This window comes from Capricornis sumatraensis, chromosome 18 (assembly GCF_032405125.1).
Source record: "Capricornis sumatraensis isolate serow.1 chromosome 18, serow.2, whole genome shotgun sequence".
NCBI lineage: Eukaryota > Metazoa > Chordata > Mammalia > Artiodactyla > Bovidae > Capricornis > Capricornis sumatraensis.
Window position 1 is genome coordinate 8,764,757 of NC_091086.1, and position 23,832 is coordinate 8,788,588.

A 23,832-nucleotide genomic window follows, 5' to 3' on the forward strand; every position below is an offset into this window, starting at 1 on the left:
CCCTCCATCTCCTTTACACAGATGTGGCCCAGACCTTAGTAAAATATAATAACGATGATAACGTCAGCAGACATCACTGAGCATGTGCTAAGCTGTTCATAGGAGTGACCTCATTTAAACCCCTCCACAAGTGCAAGGTAGATGTTCCGTTTCACAGATGAGGAAACCCAGGTACTGAGTGAGTTAGTGGATTGTTCAAGGTTAGTAAAAGAGATGAGGTTTGAGACTTCCCTGGTCATCCAGTGGCTAAGACTCCGTGCTCCCAGTGCGGAGGGCCTGGGTTCGATGCCTGGTCAGGGAACTAGAGCCCACGTGCCTGCCGCAACTAAGAGTTCACGTGCCACAACTATGACTGAAGATCCAAAGTGTTGAAACTAAGACCCAGCATGGCCAGAAATAAATAAACTGACCTTTTTTTTTTTTTTTTAAATTAAAGAGGTGAAGTTTGACTTTAACTTCTTAAATCAGGCATCTGGATGGAGTCACTCTCTCCTTCCTCAATGTGTCCGCAACCCACCCCAGAGTTAGTGCCCTGGAGAGGAAGAAACAACACATGACCTTTATTCAAGGGACACAGTGGTGTGTGATAAGCGCGGACAAGTGTTCCAGGAGCTGTGTCAAGGGCTTTCTAGCATTATTCTATTTAATCCCACAAAACCCTGTGAAGTATGCTGTTATGATTAATCCCATTTTTGAGGTGAGGAATTGGAAACTTTCCACTAAGCTATGGTCTCTACCCGTTGACCCTGGCTGTGCCCTCTCCTCTGGTGGGCTCAAAGAGGCACCTCTGTTCATCACTGTCCCCACGGGGCTGTCAGCAAACTGAGGGGATCCCTGCCTGCACTCCCTGCATGCCCCGGCCCCCTCTGCCAGGGTATGTCGCCTCCTGATGGACAACGTAACTTGTCTGTATGTTTCTGTTTAATATCTATAATTTTGCATATAGTAACATTAGAATATAAGCTCCACTAGGCTGTGAGCTCCAGGAAGACAGGTTTTTGTCCATTTTGTTCCTGGCTGTATCTCTGAGTGCAAAGAATAGTCCCAGACACATAATTGGTGCTGAAGAATAGCCATTAAGTAAATTCATCAGCCCGTCACTCAATTAATATGCAGAAGCCTATAATATCTGAAATGGTTACTTTTCTTTATGAACTCATGATTCTGAAATTAGGAAGGAAATAGTCAACCTTGACTGATACCCCTCTGATAGAAGTGGTTGGGAAAGCCTCCAAAAAGTTGACCAGAGGAAATTTGTCTCTATTAACCTCCCTCTCAAGTGTAAGTCTTGCTTATTGAGAGTTCTTTCCTTGTTCTTGGTCCTGAGAATATTTAATCTTTACAAGAAGTTCTGAGCTGGGGGTCAGAGGCCCAAATTCAGCCTAGTTATTAAGAGGCTATATGATGTTGGATAAACACCGTGTATCTCTGGCCTTAGTTTTCATCATCTGTAAAATAGACATGAAAAAGCTATGGAATTTCATGGAAATTCTCTGGCTGTCCACCCTTTCACTGCCAAGGGCCCAGGTTCAGCTCCTTTCCTCGTCATGGAACTAAAATCCCACAAGACACAGTGTGGCCAAAATAAAAGATAAACCTATGGAGTTTCCGAGCTGAAAGACACTCTGAAGGTCATTTAATCCAAGAGCTACAAATCTAAATACCTTCAGAGCCCAAGAAGATACTGTAAATATGTGAAATGGTCAAACAACAGGCCGTGGGAGAAGCTGCAGCAGACTCCTTCAGGCTGAATTAATTTCTAAAAACATTAGAACTCATGTGCTGGCTGAATGACAGGCCCAGTCCCAGTTTGACCTACAGATCTCCAGTGTGCAAACCCTTCCCTAGTTTCCATCCATTGGAATTATTTTGCATATGAAAAAGCTAAAGCCCGAAGATGGAACTTGAACTGCCCCATGATCAGTGGCAGATGTAAGTTGTAATAATAATGCTTATCTTGTGCAGCTCAGAGGATTTCTAAGACAGACACTGGACCGTGGGTTGCAGCTTGTAGAACACGGGCTGCTGCCCGCACCAGGCTGAGCAGCCTTCCCCTCCAGCTCCCCTTTGCGTGTGTATGAGTGTGCATGCACATGTGTGTGCATGAGTGACAGCGAGTGGCAGTGACACACAGAGGCAGCCTGCTCGCAGGACCATCTTCAGAAATGTCCAGAGACAAGGAAAGTGGGAGAGGAGGCTAGGATTTCCCAGGGATTTAGGGAAATAGTTTATAAAGATGACTGAGAATGTGGCTGTGAATGCCGGGCCTGCCCCTCTCGTAGGCTCAACAGTGACAGAAACTAGCCGATGCGCTTTGTAAAGAGCGCTGCTGTGAGTCAGGTGTCGTATTATCTGAACTACCCTTTGCTGTGTGCTCATGAGGCAGGCCCTGTAACGCCACCGTTTCAACAGACAGCAGCACTTAGGGCCCCCTCCTCCAGGAGGGTTTCTCAGGTTTCCTGACCATTCCCTCCAGCTCCCACCCGCCCTGCCAGTGCGTCTTCCCTTCTTAGGACAGATGCTGTTCCTTGTCCTAATGTCTACAAGAGGTAATAATAATTACCATCAGCTACTTTTTGAAGCAGATATTCTTCTCATTTTACCAAAAAGTCAACTGAGGCTCAGAAAGTTTAGGAAACTTGCCCAAGGTCACACAGATAGTAAAGCTGGCTGAGATTTGCACTCATTTTTAATTTGCTTAGTTTAGTTCAGGGGTCAGGAAGCTGTGGCCTATGAGCCAGATCCCACCTGCATTTATTTTGGTAAGCAGTTTCATTGGAACAACCGCGCTCGCTGATTCTCACACTGTTTGTAGCTGGTTTCTTCCTACAGTGACAGTCTTGAGTTGTTGCCACAGACAGCATCTGGCTCTGTCACAGAGAAAGTTTGAAGACTTATTTCCTGTTTTGCCTAGATCCTATGCTCATGGGAACCACGGTTTGCCAGTTAGCGCCTAATGCCACTGTTTGCTGAGCTGTGCCCAGTCCTTCAATGGTGTCTGACTCTGAGACCCCATGGACTGTAGCCCTCCAGGCTCCTCTGTCCGTGGAATTTCCCAGGCCAAGAATACCGGAGTGAGAAAGAATACCCTTTCCTCCTCCAGAGGATCTTCCTGACCTCAGGGTTGAACCCTTGTCTCTTGCGTCTCCTGAAGTGGCAGGCAGATTCTTTACCACTGTGCTACCTGGGAAACCCAGCGTTCTATTTATCTTGCTTTTTAAGAGGTATTGAAAGGGTGTTTAGTTTTATCTCCCAGCTAAACGATGCCTACATTGGAACAGTGACTCGCATAATAATGTCTCGGGACCTGATGTGGGCCTGGCCGGTGATTGTGTCATCAGCTGCTCTGGCCTCCAGCTCAGGGCTCACACGTGGTGGGTGCACATCCAGTGCTGCTTGGGTTGAGTGGGAGTGTCTCTCACCAGGTAATAAGAGGAAAAAGCCTGCTTGGAGCACATCCAACCGCTGAAACCCCAAAGAGTGCCTGCCACTGCCTACTTCGTTTCCCCAGGGAAATCTTATTCTCACTAAGCAGAAATTCAGCTTGCCGCTTCCCCAGACAGCAGACGGCCCCCAGGGCTCAGTAATTACCACGGGAGCCTGCTACAGCCCCTTGGGGAACATTGCTTCATTTGAATTCTAACCCCAGAGGAAATCAATCCCAATAATTATACCTGTTTTTAAAGCAGCCTGCTCAGGCCCTTTCTTCTTGGTGATCTTGTTTTCAACAGACCACAATTAGCCCTCTGGAGAATGCCATCGAAACCATGTCCACCGCCAATGAGAAGATCCTGATGATGATAAACCAGTATCAGAATGACGAGACCCTCCCCATTAACCCGCTCTCCATGCTCCTGAATGGGATCGTGGACCCTGCTGTCATGGGAGGGTTCGCCAAGTACGAGAAGGTGAGGGGTCCCCTCTCCTGGACGGGACAGGGCGGTGGCAGGAGGGTCCTGGGCAGAGAGCTGCTATCACTCATCTCATGCAGCCATCTGTCCCTCAGAAGGGCATGGCAGGTGTTCAGGCCTCAGGCGCCCCCAGAGTTCCCACAGCCTGACCCTCATCTGCTTCCCTCCCTCGATGCCGCGCTCTGTGTGGTGCAGGAAGGAGCAGCGCTCATAGGCGTCCCTTATCCCGCTGGGCACATCCAGGTGCCTCTGTCAAAGAGAGACTCTGGGATGACCATGATCCAGACCAGGAAAGTCAGGACCCACCAGTCAAAGTCCGTGCCACTTGTGAAAAGTCACCTCTTCTACAGATGATGGGAGTGACCTCTACAAATGGCAAGAAGTGAAACCCAGAAACTGTGCAAATCCAGAAGGGATGGGAGATCAGCTCCAAAGAGAGAGTTAGTATCTAGATACTCCAGTCATAAGGTCCCTCTAGAAATCCACGCATGTTTCAGCCACAGATTTCATTTTTGAGCCTCATGGTGTCCATGGTGTCCATGGCAAAAAGGGAAGGGCCATTGGTTATAGGAGTCACATTTTCCACTGGAGGAAGATAATTATTCAGTAACAGGGTGTGGGGTGGGGGTGGGGCACAGCTTTTCCCAGCACTGAGATAGAATAGAAAGTTTTCTTTGGTTTTCACCTATCAGTTCAGTTCAGTCGCTCAGTCGTGTCCGACTCTTTGCGACCCCATGAATTGCAGCACACCAGGCCTCCCTGTCCATCACCAACTCGCGGAGTTCACTCAAACTCATGTGCATTGAGTCGGTGATGCCATTCAGCCATCTCATCCTCTGTCGTCCCCTTCTCCTCCTGCCCCCAATCCCTCCCAGCATCAGAGTCTTTTTCATTGAGTCAACTCTTCACATGAGGTGGCCAAAGTATTGTAGTTCCAGCTTCAGCATCAGTCCTTCCAATGAACTCCCAGGACTGATCTCCTTTAGGATGGACTGGTTGGATCTCCTTGCAGTCCAAGGGACTCTCAAAAGTCTTCTCCAACACCACAGTTCAGAAGCATCAATTCTTTGGCGCTTAGCTTTCTTCACAGTCCAACTCTCACATCCATACATGACCACAGGAAAAACCATAGCCTTGACTAGCTGGACCTTTGTTGTCAAAGTAATGTCTCTGCTTTTGAATATGCTATCTAGGTTGGTCATAACTTTCCTTCCAAGGAGTAAGCATCTTTTAATGGGATGCGGAGGGAAAAATGGTCAACTCATTCTCAAAAATCTCATGATGAATTTCTTATTAACTTTTCTATGTCATCCATTGATGTAAGACTAAAAGTACGACACAACAGCATAATTCAGGGACAGTAATTCCAGTCAGTCCTTGCAGTTACCCTTGGATACCCCATACAGTCATCACTGGTAACCCTCTGTACATCCTTGAGGGGTGATAAGAGGAGTCTGTATATATGTGCACACACTGAGCACATGAGCCCAGAAAGAGCTGGGCTGCCAAGGTCCCGCACCGTAGGGAGGTGCACTGGAAAGACCGTCGGGGGAAATTCCTTACTGAGGTTTTTCCCATGGGACAATGCGTTGAACTGCAGCAGAAACCCCTGCAGGATTTCCTAACACATGGTTGCTCTTACCCCATCCCAACCCCAGAGGTACTGATTCAGTCAGCCTGGGTGGAGTTTGTTCAGAGGTGATGCTACTGGTCCGGAGACCGCCCCCCACCACCTCCATCTACCAACTGTTTCCCTGGGGTTTGTTTGTGGCCCTTTCCCAGTGGATACTGATCTGTACCCTGGGAATAGGCGACATGAGTCCCGAGCTCCCTGACTGCTGCCCATCTACATAGCAGTGGCCTCACTCCTGACCGTTTCAAATGGGATCCTCTGCCAGTGCCAGAGAGACGCATTGTGGGGTTCACGCCAAAGGTGCAGGAAACCCCCAGTGTCTTGTCTGTCTTCCCAGGCCTTCTTCACCGAAGAGTACACCCGGGAGCACCCGGAGGACCAGGACAAGCTGACACGCCTCAAGGACCTGATCGCCTGGCAGGTACAGCAGAGCTGGCCTGGGGAGCCCCGGCCCTGGCCCTCCTCTGCCCTTCCTGGCCGGCTTGCCCTCCGCTGGCCCCAGGCGGGTATGGCCTGGCTTTGCTTGTTCTCCTGCCCCTTGGCTTTGGACCTTTCCTCTGACTCTGTCTTCACATGAGCAGGCACATCCCGGAAGTGGGGTGCCTCGGGGCACTGTGCAGAGGTGCTGCGCTGCTGGGTGTTGAATTCAGGAGGCGGCCTCTCCCACTGGGACCGAAATGAAATCCAGGCTCCCGCACACCTCTCACCACCACGCCCTGCACCCAGCACCCACCAATCAGATAACGGGAGACTCCAGCCCCCACCCCCATCTCCCCTCCTTCTAAGGCTGACCCAGTTTATCACAGTTAATGCTCAGATGGATACCAGGTTTCAAAAATAATTGAGGCCTTGGTTTGGTTGGTGGGCTCAAAGGTGCTCGCCTTAGCACCTGCCCTCCACACAAGCTGCTCAGCCCCTGGCAGTGCAGCCCCGGGCCTCGGACAGACTGCTCTTCCTGCCTGCTCTCCCCTGCTGCCTGCGTGTCCTTCGTCCACCCGTCCCCTCCCTGCGCCCTGTCGCCCCCGTCCCTTCCCCCACATCTCTCTGCCTCACTCTGCACCGCCCTCTGTATTTCTCTCCTGACAGCTCTTGGCTCCTGGGCTCCCGTCTCTGACCCGGGCCTCTCTCTGCCGCCACCCTCACACCTCACTCCTGGCTCTACTTCCCGTCTGCTTCTCTCTCCACTGCCCTTCCTCCTCTGCTTTTTCTCTGGCTCCCTCTCCTGGGTTTTCTCTTCCTCCATCTCTTTCCCACTCCCTGGAGAAGAAACAATTCGCAGACCCCTCTCCAGAGGTGTTCAGAGGACCAGGCTCCTAGTCTGGGCCTGCAGCACCCCCTCCCCAACACCTCCCTGCTCTCCATGGACCACCCAGCACCCAGGACCCAGGGTGAGCTCCAGAGGGCGTGCTGGGGGCGGCGAGCAGGGCCAGCCCTCCCTTCTTGCCAGTCACAGAGCAAAGAAAGGCGAGCTGTTGTGGTGGGGAGTTTTTGTGACTCCAGGGAAATCAGGAATGCGAAGCTTTGGGTGCAGCCTCTCTTCTTAAAATAAGAATTCCTAATTCAGGTCCTTCTCTGCCTCTGCCAATTTATGCAAAGTGAGGCCTTAAAAATGAACCGCCAAGGGCTGTGCGGTACACTCTCCTAAGTGCATTCTGTGTGTCTGCAAGTTTCTCTCCCTTCTTGCCTTGTGAAACCCAGTCATCCCCAAGGGCCCCAGCTCTTGAGGTCACCATGTCCTTTAATGCTCAAGTAATGATGCCCACCCTCCCCATGCCCAGCTTGGGAAGCAGGTAGCCTCGACCTTGGTTGGCTTCCTGCTTCTGTTCTTTCTGGGGCACCCCAAGGAGGGCAGAAATGTCACACGAATTTGTCTGCTTGTCGGGTGTCATTCTCAGTCCATGTTGCTGCCCGGGCCTCCTGCTGGGTGGGCCTTATCCCCTGGGAGGGGACTCTCTGGGCCATAGCCGCTGCACCCAAAGTATGGCCTGGACTGTGGCCTCACAGTGCGGCCGATACCAGGCTGTGCCTTCTAAGGACATTTTTCCGAAGAAGTGAAGTGAAGTCGTGTCCGACTCCATTAATAAAGGGACACCACAAGCAAAGAAGGGAGACTGAAGCATGAATTGGCTGTTAACGGCCTCTAAGAGCCCTTGGCTAGGCCTCCTCCAACAGCACCCCCTGGCGGAGAGTGCGTGCCCTCACCTTAGCACCAGCCCCACCTCCTCTGCCAGATTGCTGAGGAAGCCCAGCAAAGGGGATTGCCCTGGACCACGTCCCTCCCACTCAGAGGCCAGCATCCTAAATACTCGAAAGACGCTGCCCTGCTCAGGGTGAAGGTGGCCTTTCTAACATTACCTACAGCAGATTAGTTCTTCCTCCTTCATTTCTTTCCATTCATTCTTGCAACTTATATAATCTGCATTGAGCTCCAACTGTGTGCCAGGCTTGGACCCACTCCCCGCCTCCCCTCTTGAAGCTTAATTATAGACTGGCTCTTGGTTTGGCAAAGCCAGATTCACTTTGGATTTTCTCAAAACACAAGATCCTTGGAGTTCAAAGGGGGCTATACCTGTACCCCTGGCAACACACCAGGAGCTAGAAGTGCACAGTATATGATGGGTTCAGGATTTCATGGGTTTCAAGATTGATCGCTTAAGTTTTTTCTTTGTAAAGATTTTTCTCTATATTTATCAGCATGGAAAGATGTCTATAGTGCATTCTTCTTGTAAACATGTTATGAAGCATTACATACAAAGAAGCAGACCCAACAAAACTACACAACACGTGGATTTATCACCATGTACATCCGTGTGACCACCCCCTGATGGAGGCCCAGAATTCCTCTAGCACAGACGCCTCTCTTGTGCCTTCCTGTGGTCGCTGCCAGCTCTCCCCGAGGTCGGCTATTACCCTGCCTTTACAGTAACTATTCACTTGCTTTTTAACAATAGTTTTCAACCATCCAGACACTCATTTCTAACCTTTTCCTGATTTTTGACCTCTGTATAAATGGGATCACACGGTACACAATCTTCTGTGTCTAACATTTTGTTTAAAGTTATGTTTTAAAATTGATTAATTTTATTATACAAGGCCATTATTTATTCATTTTTATTGATGTATATAATAATCTATGCAGCTGGACTGTATAACTATGCCAGAAAATTTTGTTTTGTTTCATTTTTTAACTGATGGAGATTTGGGGTGATTTCAGTTTGAGGCTGTTTCAAGTAGTTCTGTTCTGAACATCTTCGTATGTATCTTTTTAGCACAAACATGCTCAATTTCTGTCAGGTATATTCCTAGCTATGGAGTTGCTTGGTTATAATATATGAGAATATCTGGCTTTAGTCAGTTCAGTTCAGTCGCTCAGTCGTGACCAACTCTTTGTGACCCCATGGACTGTAGCACGCCAGGCTTCCCTGTCCATCACCAACTCCTGGAGTTTACCCAAACTCATGTCCATTGAGCCAGTGATGCCATCCAACCATCTCATCCTCTGTCATCCACTTCTCCTCCTGCCTTCAATCTTTCCAGCATCAGGGTCTTTTCCAGTGAGTCGGTTCTTCACATCAGTTGGCCAAAGTATTGGAGCTTCAGCTTCTGCATCGGTCCTTCCAGTGAATATTTGAGACTGATCTCCTTTAGGATGGACCAGTTGGATCTCCTTGCAGTCCAAGGGACTCTCAAGAGTCTTCTCCAGCACCACAGTTGAGAAGCATCAGTCCTTTAGCGCTCAGCTGGCTCTAGCAGATAATGGCACCCTTCTGGAGATTAGTCTCGCCTATTTCTGAGCGTCATAGAGATGGTATTATACAGCGTGTGTTGCTGTGTCCGTCTGGCTGCTTCTTTCTGAGCGTCATGGAGATGGTGTTATACAGCGTGCGTCGCTGTGTCCGTCTGGCTGCTTTTTTTTTCAGCGTAATGTCTTTGAGAGTCATCCAGGATGTTGCATGCCGGAGCAGTATTCTTTTTGTTTCCAAGTGTTCGCCATTGTGTGACTATGGCAATGGACGAGTGACGTGCCCGTGGGTCTCGCGTTCTCCTGCTGGTGGTGGGTTGTTTCGGCATTTGCGTAGTGTGGGAACAGCCGTGTGAGCATTCTTGCTCGTGTCTCTTGATGACAGAAGTGATCAGTGCGCTCACTCTCTGTGCAGCAGCGGGAGTGCTGGGCTACAGGCTCATCTGTGGTTGACTGGATACTGAGAAACAGTTTCCCAAAGTCGCTGAGCCAGTTTACACTCCCACCAACAGCTTCTGTGAGCCCGCATTGCCCCACATTCTACTGACACGTCACACTGTGATTCTCTACCTTTAGTCTTTCTGGTGGTTGTGAGGGTATCTCAGTTTAATTTTCATTTGCGTTTCCTTTCACGAGCAATGGTGTTCATCACATTTCCCTGTGTTTATTGGCTAATTGAATAACCTTTCTCTGAAATGTCTGTTCAGATCTTTTACTTATTTTACTAACTGAATTGTCTTTTGTTAGTAATTCAGAACAGTTTATATATATCCTGGATATGAGTCATTTGTCAAATATATGTCTTTGACACACTGTAGTCTGGCACATTGTAAATATCTTTGTTCAGTCTGCGGCTTGTCTGTTCACTTTCTCAATGACGTATTTTTGAAGAACAGCAGTTTGTAGCTTTCATGAGGTCCAATTTATGAGATTCTCAGTGATTGTCACTTTTGTGTCCACGTGAAGACCGACTGCCCAGATCGTGATGGCACTCTGCTGCTTCTTGGGACACACTGTGGTTTCGTGCTGTGCTCTTACGTATGTGGCTGATGTTGACTGGCGTAAAGTAAGGGGTCTGTTAGTCTTCTACACAGATTCCGGGCTGCTCCAGCACCATTGTTGGAAAGGCGATGATCTCCCCCCACTTTGACATAAACTGATCATATGCGTGTCAGGCTGTTTCTGGACTTCCTGTTCTATTCCTTCGGTCTATTTGTCCATGCTTGCACCAGTTCCACTCTTTCTAATCACTGTAGCTTTATAGTCGGTCTTGAGATCTAGTAGTGAGAGAACTTCCATTTCTTGTGCAAATTTGTCTTGCTCTTTCTCTTCCTTCATATTTCCAAATAAATTTTTAAATCAGCCAATTTTTAAACACCCCAAAACACAGAGATTTTGATTAAAATATATTAAATATATAAACTAATTTGAGAATTGTTGTCTTCTTGATATTGACTCTTCTAATATAGGAACATGGGATCTCTGTCCTTTTCTTTAGTTCTTTAATTTCACTCAGCAAGTTTGGTCGTTTTCATAGTAAAAATATTTCACATTTTTATTAGACTTGTTTTTAGGGATTTGATATCTTTAACTAGCATAAATAGTATTGCTTTTAAACTTTTTCTGTTTGTCAGTATAATTGCATTTTTAAAACATGTTTACATTGTATCCAGTAATCCTACCAAATTCACTTAGTAAGTCAAGTCGTCTGTGCATTCTTTTCGCTGTTTTACAGATAGAGTCGTGTCATCTCTAGTATAAAATGTTCTACTCTTTCTGTTCCAGGCTTGTACGGCTTAGTTATTTTTCTTGCCTCTTTGCACTGATGAGTGTAAGAAGAGAGGGAGGACGTCTGTCTCCCACATCAGGGCAAGGGCCCATAGCTCACAGAGTGGGCTGTTTCATCAGGGCAAGGGCCCATAGCTCACAGAGTGGGGCGTTTCATCAGGGCAAGGGCCCATAGCTCACAGAGTGGGGCGTTTCATCAGGGCAAGGGCCCATAGCTCACAGAGTGGGCTGTTTCATCAGGGCAAGGGCCCATAGTTCACAGAGTGGGGCGTTTCATCAGGGCAAGGGCCCATAGCTCACAGAGTGGGCTGTTTCATCAGGGCAAGGGCCCATAGCTCACAGAGTGGGGCGTTTCATCAGGGCAAGGGCCCATAGCTCACAGAGTGGGCTGTTTCATCAGGGCAAGGGCCCATAGTTCACAGAGTGGGGCGTTTCATCAGGGCAAGGGCCCATAGCTCACAGAGTGGGCTGTTTCATCAGGGCAAGGGCCCATAGTTCACAGAGTGGGGCGTTTCATCAGGGCAAGGGCCCATAGCTCACAGAGTGGGCTGTTTCATCAGGGCAAGGGCCCATAGCTCACAGAGTGGGGCGTTTCATCAGGGCAAGGGCCCATAGCTCACAGAGTGGGCTGTTTCATCAGGGCAAGGGCCCATAGCTCACAGAGTGGGCTGTTTCATCAGGGCAAGGGCCCATAGCTCACAGAGTGGGCTGTTTCATCAGGGCAAGGGCCCATAGCTCACAGAGTGGGGTGTTTCATCAGGGCAAGGGCCCATAGTTCACAGGGTGGGGTGTTTCATCAGGCCAAGGGCCCATAGCTTGCAGAGTGGGGTGTTGTAAAGATGATATCCCCCTCTGTGCTTAGTTTGCTACTTTGTCATGAAGGGATTTTTAGTTTATCAAATACCTTTTATGAATCTATTGAGATACTCATTTTTTTCCTTCATTATCCTGCTAATTCAGTGAATTATTTTCATTGATTTTTGAATATTAAACCAGCCTTGCATGTATGACATAAATCCCACTTGGGTATAATATATTATCATTTTTATATATTGCTAGATTCTATTTGAAAATATGTTCTTCAGGATTTTTGTATCTATGCTCAAAAGAGATATTAACCTATAATTTTCATTTCTTATAATATTCTTATTCAGTTTTTATAACAGTTATCCTGGTCTCAAGAAGTAACTTGAAAATTATTCCACATGTAAAATCCTTTCTGAAGAGTTTCTTTAAAGTCGGCATTTATTTATCCCCTAAATGTTTGCTAGAATTTGTCTGCGAAGCCACACAGGCCAAGAATGTTTTAAAGTACGTATTTAATTTAATACTTCTCAGATTTCCTGTTTATTTTGTGTCCTTTTTGGAAAGTGGTATTTTTCTAACAATTCATCCATTTTATCCAAATATTACATGTATTAACATAAACTTTTGTATAATATCGTCTTATGACTTTTCATGATGCTTGTACTTCCTGTGGTGACACTCCTTTTTGAAGCTCTGATGCTGGTTATTGGCATCTGCTGGTGTCTGTCTGATTGGCCCTATAAGGGGTTGATCAGTTTAAAAGAACCCACCTTTGGATTTGTCAGTCCTCTGCGTTGCCAGCTTGTTTTCTTTTTCATTCATGTTCTCTCTTACTTTTATTATTTCCTTCCTTTTGCCCTTTTTGGGTTTAATTTGCTGCTCTTCTACTAATATCTTGGGATGGATGCTTAGCTAATTGATTTTCTATCTTTTCTAAAATGTATTAATAAAATTAAAACTATTCATTTGTCTCCACTTACTATACCATCTCAGTAGTTTTTAAGCAGTATTTCCATTATCATTCCTTTCTTTTTAAATAAAGTCTTTTTCTTGTTTAACGGATAGAAAACCTTTTCTTAATTCGTACATTAATTACTTTTTAAATAATGTTTCTTAGGCTCTCTTCTCTCTGTCTCCTCCAGGTTAATCCATTCACGCTTCCTTTCCTCCCCTCTCCCCCACCTCTTTCCTTCCTCTTCAGTGTTTGCTTGCTCTCCTGTCTTTTGCTTCTGATCACTGTCTTTCACACTGGAGAGTTTCCTTCAATACCTGGTGATCCCTGGCAATCTGTTCCTAGTTAAGGGTGGGGGCACTCAAAGCTAAATGATTATCTCTGCACATGAGAGACGGCCTTGTCACCTGGATGGCATTACATATGGCAACTGAGTAATCCACACACGTCTGGCTATTCACTTTCTCCAGGACAGATGCTTTGAGCTATTGCCTGCAAAGGAACTCCTGGATTCTGTGCTGCTGGCAATTTGGAGACAGAAAAATGAAGGTCTCACCTTGATCAGTATGCAGACTTTTCCTCAACCCCCTGTTTGCTGGCTCCTCATCCTGGCCCTCTGTTGTGCCTGGTACCCCTTAGCTCGATGCTCTTTGTTCTCATCATTCGAGAGGATAAGCTCCTGCTTCTTGAGGAAATGAGAAAATATGACACGCTACCAGATGAAACTGCAGGGACCTGGCCATCCAGCTGCTCCTGTCACAGAATTTCAGTCCATCCCTGTTTTCAGCCTCTCAGCTCACTCTAGCTTTTCTGAGCTACCAGGGCCCTCTAACCCCTGCACCCTTCCTGGCTTCCCAGAGAAGATTGTCCTCTTATCACACCTCCCACTCTGTCCTGGAAGGTCAGTTACCATCCTCCATCCACCTTCCACCTGACGTGTTCTGGACCAGGTTCATAGGTGTCTCCTGGCCTCACTGAATTTCAGTCTCTCTTTCACTTTGCCATTTGGGAGAGTACTCCAAGAGAAGGAGGCAGAAACGTCTTGGGGTCACCATCATCAAAACATTTTTTTTTCTCCAAAGTGATCTGTATTGTCCTCCTTGCAGCCCTCATTATGCTTCCCTGAGATCATACTTCTAAGTTTTCCATCTGTTCTCAGCTCACAGGAGCCACTGTGGCTTGGCTTCTGTCCTTGTGTCTACCATTCACGCAGTATGGACTGACCTCCTCTGCTGGCAAATAAGGGCTTGACTGCCTCACATGACTCATCTCTTCCCCCTTCATCTTCCTGGAGCTCATGCATCACTTTAAAAATATTCCCTTCCCTGGTGGCTCAGACAGTCAAGAATCTGCCCTCAATGCAGGAGACCCGGGTTCGATCCCTGGGTCAGGAAGATCCCCTGGAGAACGGAATGGCAACCCACTGCAGTATTATTGCCTGGAGGATTCCATGGGCAGAGGAACCTGGTGGGCTATAGTCCATAGGGTCACAAAGAGTTGGACATGATTGAGTGACTAACTTTCACTTTATAAGTCCGCTGTTGGCTCGTTAGCTCCATGATATGAGCACTCGGCTATCTTTCTTTGGTCTTATCACTGCACACATGTTGTAAGACCAGGTTGTGCCCACGCCTTTTCTGCTCAGCCCTTCCCTTCTCCTACCTCCCAGTCTCTGAACAGTCACACTCTCCTATTTGCATCTCCAAGGATTTCTTGGACAAGGGTTTAAGTCAAAGCAACAGAGACCCCACTCCTCTGGTCTCACGCTCTGCCCCTCAGTAGATCCCACCAGATGCAGACTTTCCCTAACATGCAGCCTCTAATGGGAGGGAGCAGGAGGAGAGGGTACAACCCTTCCATGAGGCAAGACAGCCAGAGGTCTTTCTCCTAGAAATCTTATTTTCAGAGCAAACCTCAAGGATGCAATTGTCCCATTTCCCAGGGTTGGTGACCCCAGCTAAAGGTTGTTGAGACCCTAAAGCCCTCAGCAATTTCTCAGCAGGTGGACTTGACTTCTGCCTGCTCCGTGAAGCCAGGTGGCCAACCTCTGCCTCATCGTTTACCACTTTTCTCCCCAGATCCCCTTTCTGGGAGCTGGCATTAAGATCCACGAGAGAAGGGTGTCAGAAAATCTGCGGCCTTTCCACGACCGGATGGAGGAATGTTTCAAGAACCTGAAAGTGAAGGTGGAGAAGGAATATGGTGTCAGAGAGATGGTACGGCTGGTCCCCAAGGCCAGGGAGGGTGAAATGGGTGGGGTGGGGCAGGGAGGACGAAGAGACCAGAGCAAAGGAGCCCGCCCTTGAGAGGGACCTGAGAACCAGCAGTGCCAGAGCCAATCCAGGGACCCTTCTGGGAAACTTGGTCCCTTAACAGTCATTGCAGATAAATGCCAGTTATAAATTGAGTCCTGAGCAAATCAAGAGATTGTGCTAATAATAAAAGCAACATTGATGAAGCACCAACTTACTATATGCTGGTCTGATGTAAGCACTTAGATCATTTAGGCTTCACAACAAGCTTGGGAGTGGTTTTTAACGCCTCATGTCTATTCTAGAGATTCCAAGGCGTTAAGTGATTTGCTAGAGGCTGTATAACAAATGGGGCTTCCCAGGTGGCTGAGTAGTAAAGAATCCACCTGCCAAGCGGGAGATGCGAGTTCCATCCCTGGGTCAGGATATCCTCTGGAGAAAGAAATGACAGCCCACTGCAGTGTTCTTGCCTGAGAAATACCACTGACAGAAGAGCCTGGTGGGCTACAGTCCATGGGGTTGCAAAGGGTCGGACAGGACTTAGTGACTAAACGACAACGTATAACAAAAGTCAGTGAGGCTCCGAATTTGCACCTGGCTCTGATGGCCTCCAAAGCCAGCACTTTGGGCCACTAACAAGCTCTGAGTCCTCAAGAGGCCATTGGCCTGGTGCTCACGGAACCTCTTCTTTCATCCTCTTCTCCAGAAAGTATCGTCATAAAATGTCAAGGCTGTGTAGTCTCTCAGAGGCCATCTGGTCCAACCCTCTGATTTTACGCATGGGGGAGCTGAGGCCCAGAGACAGGAAGTGAAGTACTGGGAAGCACACCGGGAACACGGGTCTTCAGGCCAGCGGTTGGTTTTTCCATGAGACAAGCTGGCTTTTCCAACACTGTCTGCGTGACACCCAGCGCAGTTCCGATGGCAGCCACCCAGACTTAGGCCACGTTGCATAGGTTACAGGCAGAATCCCCCACAAGACCCCCTCACCAAGACACCAGGCTTCCCTGCACCTCTGACAAGCTGGTGATAGGTTTGGAGACTCTCACCACCCCTTCAGTTCTGATCATGTCACAGAGCTCAAGAAGTAGCCCTCCCTCCATATCCATGGGTTCTCTTTGCAGATTTAACCAAGGGAGGATCAGAAATATTTGGGGAAAAGAATCCAGAAAGTTCCAAAAAGCAAAACTTGAATTTGCTGTGCTGACAACTATTAACCTCATGTGTACATTATATTTACAACTACTTATATAGCATTTACACTGTATTGGGTATTACGAGTAATCTCTCGATGATTTAAATTATACCAAAGAATATACATAGGTTATCAATAACCTCAGATGTGCAGATGACACCACTCTAATGGCCAAAAAGTAAAGAGGAACTAAAGAGCCTCTTGATGAAGCTGAAAGAAGAGAGTGAAAAAGCTGGCTTAAAACGCGATGTTCAAAAAATTAAGATTGTAGCATCCTGTCCCATCACTTCATGGCAAATTGATGGAGAAACAATGGAAACAGTGACAGATGTTATTTTCTTGGGCTCCAAAATCACTGCAGAGGGTGACTGCAGTCATGAAATTAAAAGACGCTTGCTCCTTGGAAGAAAAGTTATGACCAACCTAGACAACATATTAAAAAGCAGAGACATCACTTTGCCAACAAACGTCCATCTAGTTAAAGCTCTGGTTTTTCCAGTAGTCATGTACAGATATAAGAATTGGACCAAAAAGAAGGCTGAGCACCAAAAATTGATGCTTTCAAACTGTGGTGTTGGATAAGACTCTTGAGAGTCCCTTGGACTGCAAGGAGATCAAACCAGTCAATCCTAAAGGAAATCAATCCTGAATATTCGTTGGAAGGACTGTTACTGAAGCTGAAACTCCAATACTGTGGCCACTGGATGTGAAGAGCCAACTCATTGGAAAAGACCCTAATTCTGGAAAAGATTGAGGGCAGGAGGAAAAGGGGATGACAGAGGATGAGATGGTTGGATGACATCATCAACTCAATGGACATGAGTTTGAGCAAGCTCCGGGAGATGGTGAAGGACAGGGAAGACTGGTGTGCTGCGGTCCAGCGGTCACAGAGAGTCAGATGTGACGGCGGCTAAACAGCAGCAACAATGCATAAGCTGGGCTTCCCAAGTGGTGCGAGTGGAAAAGAACCCACCTGTCAATGCAGGAGACACAGGAGATGCCAGTTCGATCCCTGGGTTAGGAAGATCCCTCTTGTGGCTCAGCTGGTAAAGAATCCGCCTGCAATGCAGGAGACCTGGATTCGATTCCTGGGTTGGGAAGATCCCCTGGAGAAGGGAAAGGCTACTCACTCCAGTATTCTGGTCTGGAGAATTCCATGGACATCCATGGGGTTGCAAAGAGTTGGATACGACTGAGCGACTTTCACTTTCACTTAGAGAAGGACATGGCAGTCCACTTCAGTATTCTTTCCTGGAGAATCCCATGGCAAAGGAGCCTGGTGGGCTACAGTCCATAGGGTTGCAAAGAGTCAGACACAACTGAAGTGACTTATGATGCATGCATGCATAGGTTACGTGCAAACACTATGCCATTTTATATAAGGGACTTGAACATCCCTGGATTTTGGTGTCCTAAGGAGTCAGGAATATTGAAGGATGGCTGTACTTAGGATTACAGTTTTTATTTATAAAGGAAACAGGTCAGGACCAGCCAAATGAAGAGAGGCACAGGATAAGGTCTGGGAGGGTCCCCAACGTATAATTTCTGTGTCCTCAGGATTCAGTTCAGTTGCTCAGTTGTGTCTGACTCTGCAACCCTATGGAGTGCAGCACGCCAGGCCTCCCTGTCCATCACCAACTCCTGGAGTTCACTCAAACTCATGTCCATTGACTCGGTGATGCCATCCAACCATTTCATCCTCCGCCATCCCCTTCTCCTTCTGCCTTAAATCTTTCTCAGCATCAGGGTCTTTTCAAATGAGTTAGTTCTTCGCATCAGGTGGCCAAAGTATTGGAGTTTCAGCTTCAGCATCAGTCCTTCCAGTGAACACTCAAGACTGATCTCCTTTAGGATGGACTGGTTGGATCTCCTTGCAGTCCAAGGGACTCTCAAGAGTCTTCTCCAACACCACAGTTCAAAAGCATCAATTCTTTGGCACTCAGCTTTCTTTATAGTCCAGCTCTCACATCCATACGTGACTACTGGAAAAACCAAAGCTTTGACTAGACAGACCTTTGCTGGCAAAGTAATGTCTCTGCTTTTTAACATGCTGTCTAGGTTGGTCATAGCTTTTCTTCCAAGGAGCAAGCGTCTTTTAATTTCATGGCTGAAATCACCATCTGCAGTGATTTTGGAGCCCCCCAAAATAAAGTCTCTCACTGTTTCCATTGTTTCTCCATCTATTTGCCATGAAGTGATGGGACTGGATGCCATCATCTTAGTTTTCTGAATGTTGAGTTTTAAGCTAACTTTTTCACTCTCCTCTTTCACTTTCATCAAGAGGCTCTTTAGTTCTTCCTCACTTTCTGCCATAAGGGTGGTATCATCTGCGTATCTGAGGTTATTGATATTTCTCCTGGCAATCTTGATTCCAGCTTATGCTTCATCCAGCCCGGCATTTCTCATGAGGTACTCTGCATATAAGTTAAATAAGCAGGGTGACAATATACAGCCTTGATGAACTCCTTTCCCGATTTGGAACCAATCTGTTCCATGTCCAGTTCTAACTGTTGCTTCCTGGCCTGCATACAGGTTTCTCAGGAGGCAGGTCAGGTGGTCTGATATTCCTATCTCTTTCAGAATTTTCCACAGTTTGTTGTGATCCACACGGTCAAGGGCTTTGGCATAGTCAATATTTATCCTACTGGGACATCCATGTATGATTACTAGTTAGGAAAGCTCACCTTAGCCTAAGTGTCTGAAGTTTTTATTGGGGCTTCATTACATAGGCATGATTGAATGAATCCTGGGCCATGTAACTGAAATCCATCTCCAGTTCCCCTTCTCTCCCTGGATGCTGAGCTGATATTATCTGGCTTGGAGAACCAGCCCTGTAATCACAAGGTTGGTCTGTCTGGCCAGGCCCCATCCTGGGTCTCCCCATCAGTGGAAAAGGGGTGGAAAACAAAGACATTCGTGTCAGAGGAGAAATTGTAAGGATTTAGACATCACCTCTCAAGAACCAGGAGTAAAGGCCTAACAAACTCTTCATTGAACAACCACCCAAAGGCTCAACCAGCCAGAACGTTTCTGTCCTCATGGGCAGCTCTGCCTCACGGCTCCACCCGCCCAGGTGGAGGAGAAAGGCAGGACTGTGCAGGGCCCGGTACCCAGGGCCCCGCCCCGACATCAGGCCTGCCTGCTAACCCCCTGCTCCCTGCCCCTGCCCCCACAGCCCGACTTCGAGGACAGGCGCGTGGGTCGGCCACGGTCCATGCTGCGCTCCTACAGGCAGATGTCCATCATCTCCATGGCTTCCCTGAGCTCCGACTGCAGCACACCCAGCAAGGCCGCCTCCGAGAGGTCAGTGCCTGCCCCAGGCCCTGCGCCCTTCACCAGGCGGGCCCCTGCACCCTGCCCCAGGCAGGCCCCTGCACCCCTGCCCCAGGCGGCCCCCTGCGCCCCTGCTCCAGGCGGCCCCCTGCACCCCTGCCCCAGCCCCGCCCCCTGCACCCCTGCCCAGCCCCGCCCCCTGCACCCCTGCCCCAGCCCCGCCCCCAGCACAGCCTCTCTGCCTTTTCTGCCCCAGGGCTTTCTTCTCCACCTTCCTGCCCTTCTCTCAAAAGCCTTTCCTCACCTGGGGCCTCTACAGAACTCTCGCAGCCATGCTGTAGGGCTCAGTGCCTTTGCTCCGGGGTCAGCTGAGACCCGGAGAGGAATGTGGCTTTTCCTGAGGGCCCCGCAGAACTTGCCACAGCGCGTGACAGTCTCCATCAGCCAGCCTGCGCTCCTCCGCATCTGCTTCCCTCTGCAGGGGCTTCGTCCCTCCCAACTCCCCCCGCCCCCGCTCCTCCTCCTGTACCTGCCTCCCCTCACCCCCGCTCCTCCTCCTGTACCTGCCTCCCCCCTCCCCACCCTCCTCCTCCTGTACCTGCCCCCCCTCCACCCCGCTCCTCCTCCTGTACCTGCCCCCCCTCACCCCCGCTCCTCCTCCTGTACCTGCCTCCCCACCCCTCCACCCCGCTCCTCCTCCTGTACCTGCCTCCCCCCTCACCCCCGCTCCTCCTCCTGTACCTGCCTCACCCCCACCCCGCTCCTCCTCCTGTACCTGCCCCCCCTCACCCCTCCACCCCGCTCCTCCTCCTGTACCTGCCTCCCCACCCCTCCACCCCGCTCCTCCTCCTGTACCTGCCTCCCCCCTCCCCACCCCGCTCCTCCTCCTGTACCTGCCTCCCCCCTCCCCACCCCGCTCCTCCTCCTGTACCTGCCCCCCCCTCACCCCCCTCCTCCTCCTGTACCTGCCTCCCCCCTCCCCACCCCGCTCCTCCTCCTGTACCTGCCCCCCCCTCACCCCCCTCCTCCTGTACCTGCCTCCCCCCTCACCCCCCTCCTCCTCCTGTACCTGCCTCCCCCCTCACCCCCCACCCCGCTCCTCCTCCTGTACCTGCCTCCCCCCTCCCCACCCCCTCCTCCTCCTGTACCTGCCTCCCCCCTCACCCCCCTCCTCCTCCTGTACCTGCCTCCCCCCTCCCCACCCCCTCCTCCTCCTGTACCTGCCTCCCCCTCACCCCCCTCCTCCTCCTGTATCTGCCTCCCCCCTCCCCACCCCCTCCGCCTCCTGTACCTGCCTCCCCCTCACCCCCCTCCTCCTCCTGTACCTGCCTCCCCCTCACCCCCCTCCTCCTCCTGTACCTGCCTCCCCCCTCCCCACCCCCTCCTCCTCCTGTACCTGCCTCCCCCTCACCCCCCTCCTCCTCCTGTACCTGCCTCCCCCCTCACCCCCCTCCTCCTCCTGTACCTGCCTCCCCCCTCCCCACCCCCTCCTCCTCCTGTACCTGCCTCCCCCCTCCCCACCCCCTCCTCCTCCTGTACCTGCCTCCCCCTCACCCCCCTCCTCCTCCTGTACCTGCCTCCCCCCTCCCCACCCCGCTCCTCCTCCTGTACCTGCCTCCCCCCTCCCCACCCCCTCCTCCTCCTGTACCTGCCTCCCCCTCACCCCCCTCCTCCTCCTGTACCTGCCTCCCCCCTCCCCACCCCGCTCCTCCTCCTGTACCTGCCTCCCCCCTCCCCACCCCCTCCTCCTCCTGTACCTGCCCCCCTCACCCCCGCTCCTCCTCCTGTATCTGCCTGCACCTCTGTGCGGGTCTCCCTGCTCAGCCACTCAGAGCACACCTCAGCTACTGCACTGACAAGATCCTGTGATGGCACTCCCTGGGAGGATGTGCTAAGGGCTCCTGGGCCTTATCTCTTGGCTACTCCGCAACGTTGCTGCAAACACCTCCATTTAGTAAAGGGCAGTCATGCCTCAGAGAGGTTGAGTGATTTGCCCAAAGTCATTCAGCTCAAAAGTGGCATAAACTGGAATCCAGGTCCATATTTTAAACCAGTTTTATCTTCTCATCACCAGTGTTATGGCTCACTGGCAATGGCAACCCACTCCAGTACTCTTGCCTGGAAAATCCCATGGGTGGAGGAGCCTGGTAGGCTGCAGCCCATGGGGTCGCTAAGAGTTGGACACGACTGAGCGACTTCACTTTCACTTTTCACTTTCATGCATTGGAGAAGGAAATGGCAACCCACTCCAGTGTTCTTGCCTGGAAAATCCCAGGGACGGGGGAGCCTGGTGGGCTGCCGTCTATGGAGTCGCACAGAGTCGGACACGACTGAAGCGACTTAGCAGCAGCAGCAGCAGCAGCCTTCCATTTTATTTTACACTGTATTTTGAGTGTCTGCAAATTAAGCAGCTCCCTAGACTCTGCCAGGTGAGCTGATCTCCCCCTTGGCCCTGTAGTGACAGGTCAGTCAGCCTGGGTCCCTGCAAGACAGTCCCACTAAAGTCCTAACTGCAGCCTCTACTGCTGCCCCTCTTGCCACTCAGCTTCGACCTGGAACTAGCGCCTCCCAAGACTCCAAAAGTGGAGCAGGAGGAACCCATCTCCCCAGGGAGCACTCTGCCTGAGGTCAAGCTGCGGAGGTCCAAGAAGAGAGCCAAGAGGAGCAGCGTGGTGTTCGCAGACGAGAAGCCACCAGCAGAGTCGGACCTGAAGCGGGTGAGTGGCCAGGGCAGGGTCCTCTCTGATGCCACAGGCAGACCTCCACTGCATGTCTGGCACAGTGCTGGGGGCTCTGAGACGTGGCTTGCACAAGCCTCACGGTTGGGTGGGGTTACAGAGGAGGCACCTGAGGGGCAGGGAGGTGAAGTGCTGGTTGGCGCCCCGGCAGCCTGGGTGTGACAGAGTGGAATTTGACCCAGGCTGTCACTGTGTCCTTTCCACCATCACACAGGACTCTGCAAGGCTGGGGAGTAGCCTCCTGGCCCACCACTGTGTGGGAGAGTCACCCTCCCAGGCTGGCCCAGGCGTTTCTATCTCTCAGCCCTCTGCACCTAACCACAGGGCCAGTCTAACCAGTGATGTCTGTCCTAAGCTCCTCCCGTGGACCCAGAGCCCAGCTGAGCATGCAGAGCTGAAATTATCACTGCCCTGACTTGGAGAGTTTTTGTCTTATAAACTAATAACTATTTAATATGAGACTCAGGGCCAGACAGCCCTGGGTTCAACGCCAACTTTCCCCCAAAGAGAGGTTTGTTGAAAGCATTCTGGGAGCCTGGAATAGGAAGAGGGATTTAGGATCCTGTTAGGGAGGGCTGCCAGACGAAAGGGCAAGGGACCAGCTGAGATCCCTTCCAGTAACGAAAGAATCCTCCACAAACTTCCCAGTAGGCCTCAGAGACTATTCTTGCCAGAGGGAGAAGGCTGGAAGTAAGACAGCTTTTCACGATTCCAGGGGGTGTCATTCACACAAGAGTCTAGGTGAATGCCACCGCCACAGCTGCATAGTATGTACAGTGCGTAACTGTGTACACCGCCCCAGCTGTATAGTATGTACAGTACGTAACTGTGTACACCGCCGCAGCTGTATAGTATGTACAGTACGTAACTGTGTACACCGCCGCAGCTGCATAGTATGCGCAGTAGTATGTAACTGTGTACACCGCCACAGCTGTATAGTATGTCCAGTACGTAACTGTGTACACCGCCACAGTTGTACAGTATGTGCAGTACGTAACTGTGTACACCGCCACAGCTGTATAGTATGCAACATATGGCATAGATTGACATAGCGTGATGCAAAGTGGAACAGAGGGACTTCAGGCTGAGTCTGTAGAAGCCATGCCAGTCCCTGAACACTGATTTTTCAGACCCCAGAGCTGCCTCACGCTTAACCTCTGTGGCGTGTGTGTGTGTGTGTGCGCATGTTTGTGTGCGTGTGTGCGTGTGTGTGTGATGTATTCATCCAGCTTTCCAGAAAGCATGAGTTCATGAGTGACACCAACCTTTCGGAGCATGTGGCCGTTGCCCCCAGGGCGTCCATCCTCTCTCAGATGAGCTTTGCCAGTCAGTCCATGCCTACCATCCCAGGTATGTGCCTCCACCGCCAGCACGGGGGTATAGAGGTGCCAGGGGTGAGGATGGGTGGGAGCCGCAACTACAGAGCAAAGAGTGCTAAGCATTCCGGAGGAAGCGGCCCTGCTCATGGTAAGCCGGTGGGTGAAGCCATCCCAACAGGCTCTGCCCAGGGCTGGGGGCAGCGGGGAGAGGCCTGCCATCGC

The 23,832-nt window shown here is 50.1% G+C and overlaps 1 protein-coding gene across 1 annotated transcript in view; it reads left to right on the top strand.

The window, feature by feature from the left end:
* The window catches only part of DOCK2 (dedicator of cytokinesis 2), a 444,911-nt gene that overhangs the window by 418,294 nt on the left and 2,785 nt on the right, over positions 1 to 23,832 (top strand). Inside the window, exons 44-49 of the mRNA XM_068990795.1 lie at positions 3,732 to 3,908; positions 5,882 to 5,965; positions 14,912 to 15,049; positions 19,456 to 19,583; positions 22,099 to 22,270; positions 23,521 to 23,641. Of these exons, the coding sequence (XP_068846896.1) occupies positions 3,732 to 3,908; positions 5,882 to 5,965; positions 14,912 to 15,049; positions 19,456 to 19,583; positions 22,099 to 22,270; positions 23,521 to 23,641 (820 nt within the window). The remainder of the gene's footprint in view (positions 1 to 3,731; positions 3,909 to 5,881; positions 5,966 to 14,911; positions 15,050 to 19,455; positions 19,584 to 22,098; positions 22,271 to 23,520; positions 23,642 to 23,832) is intronic.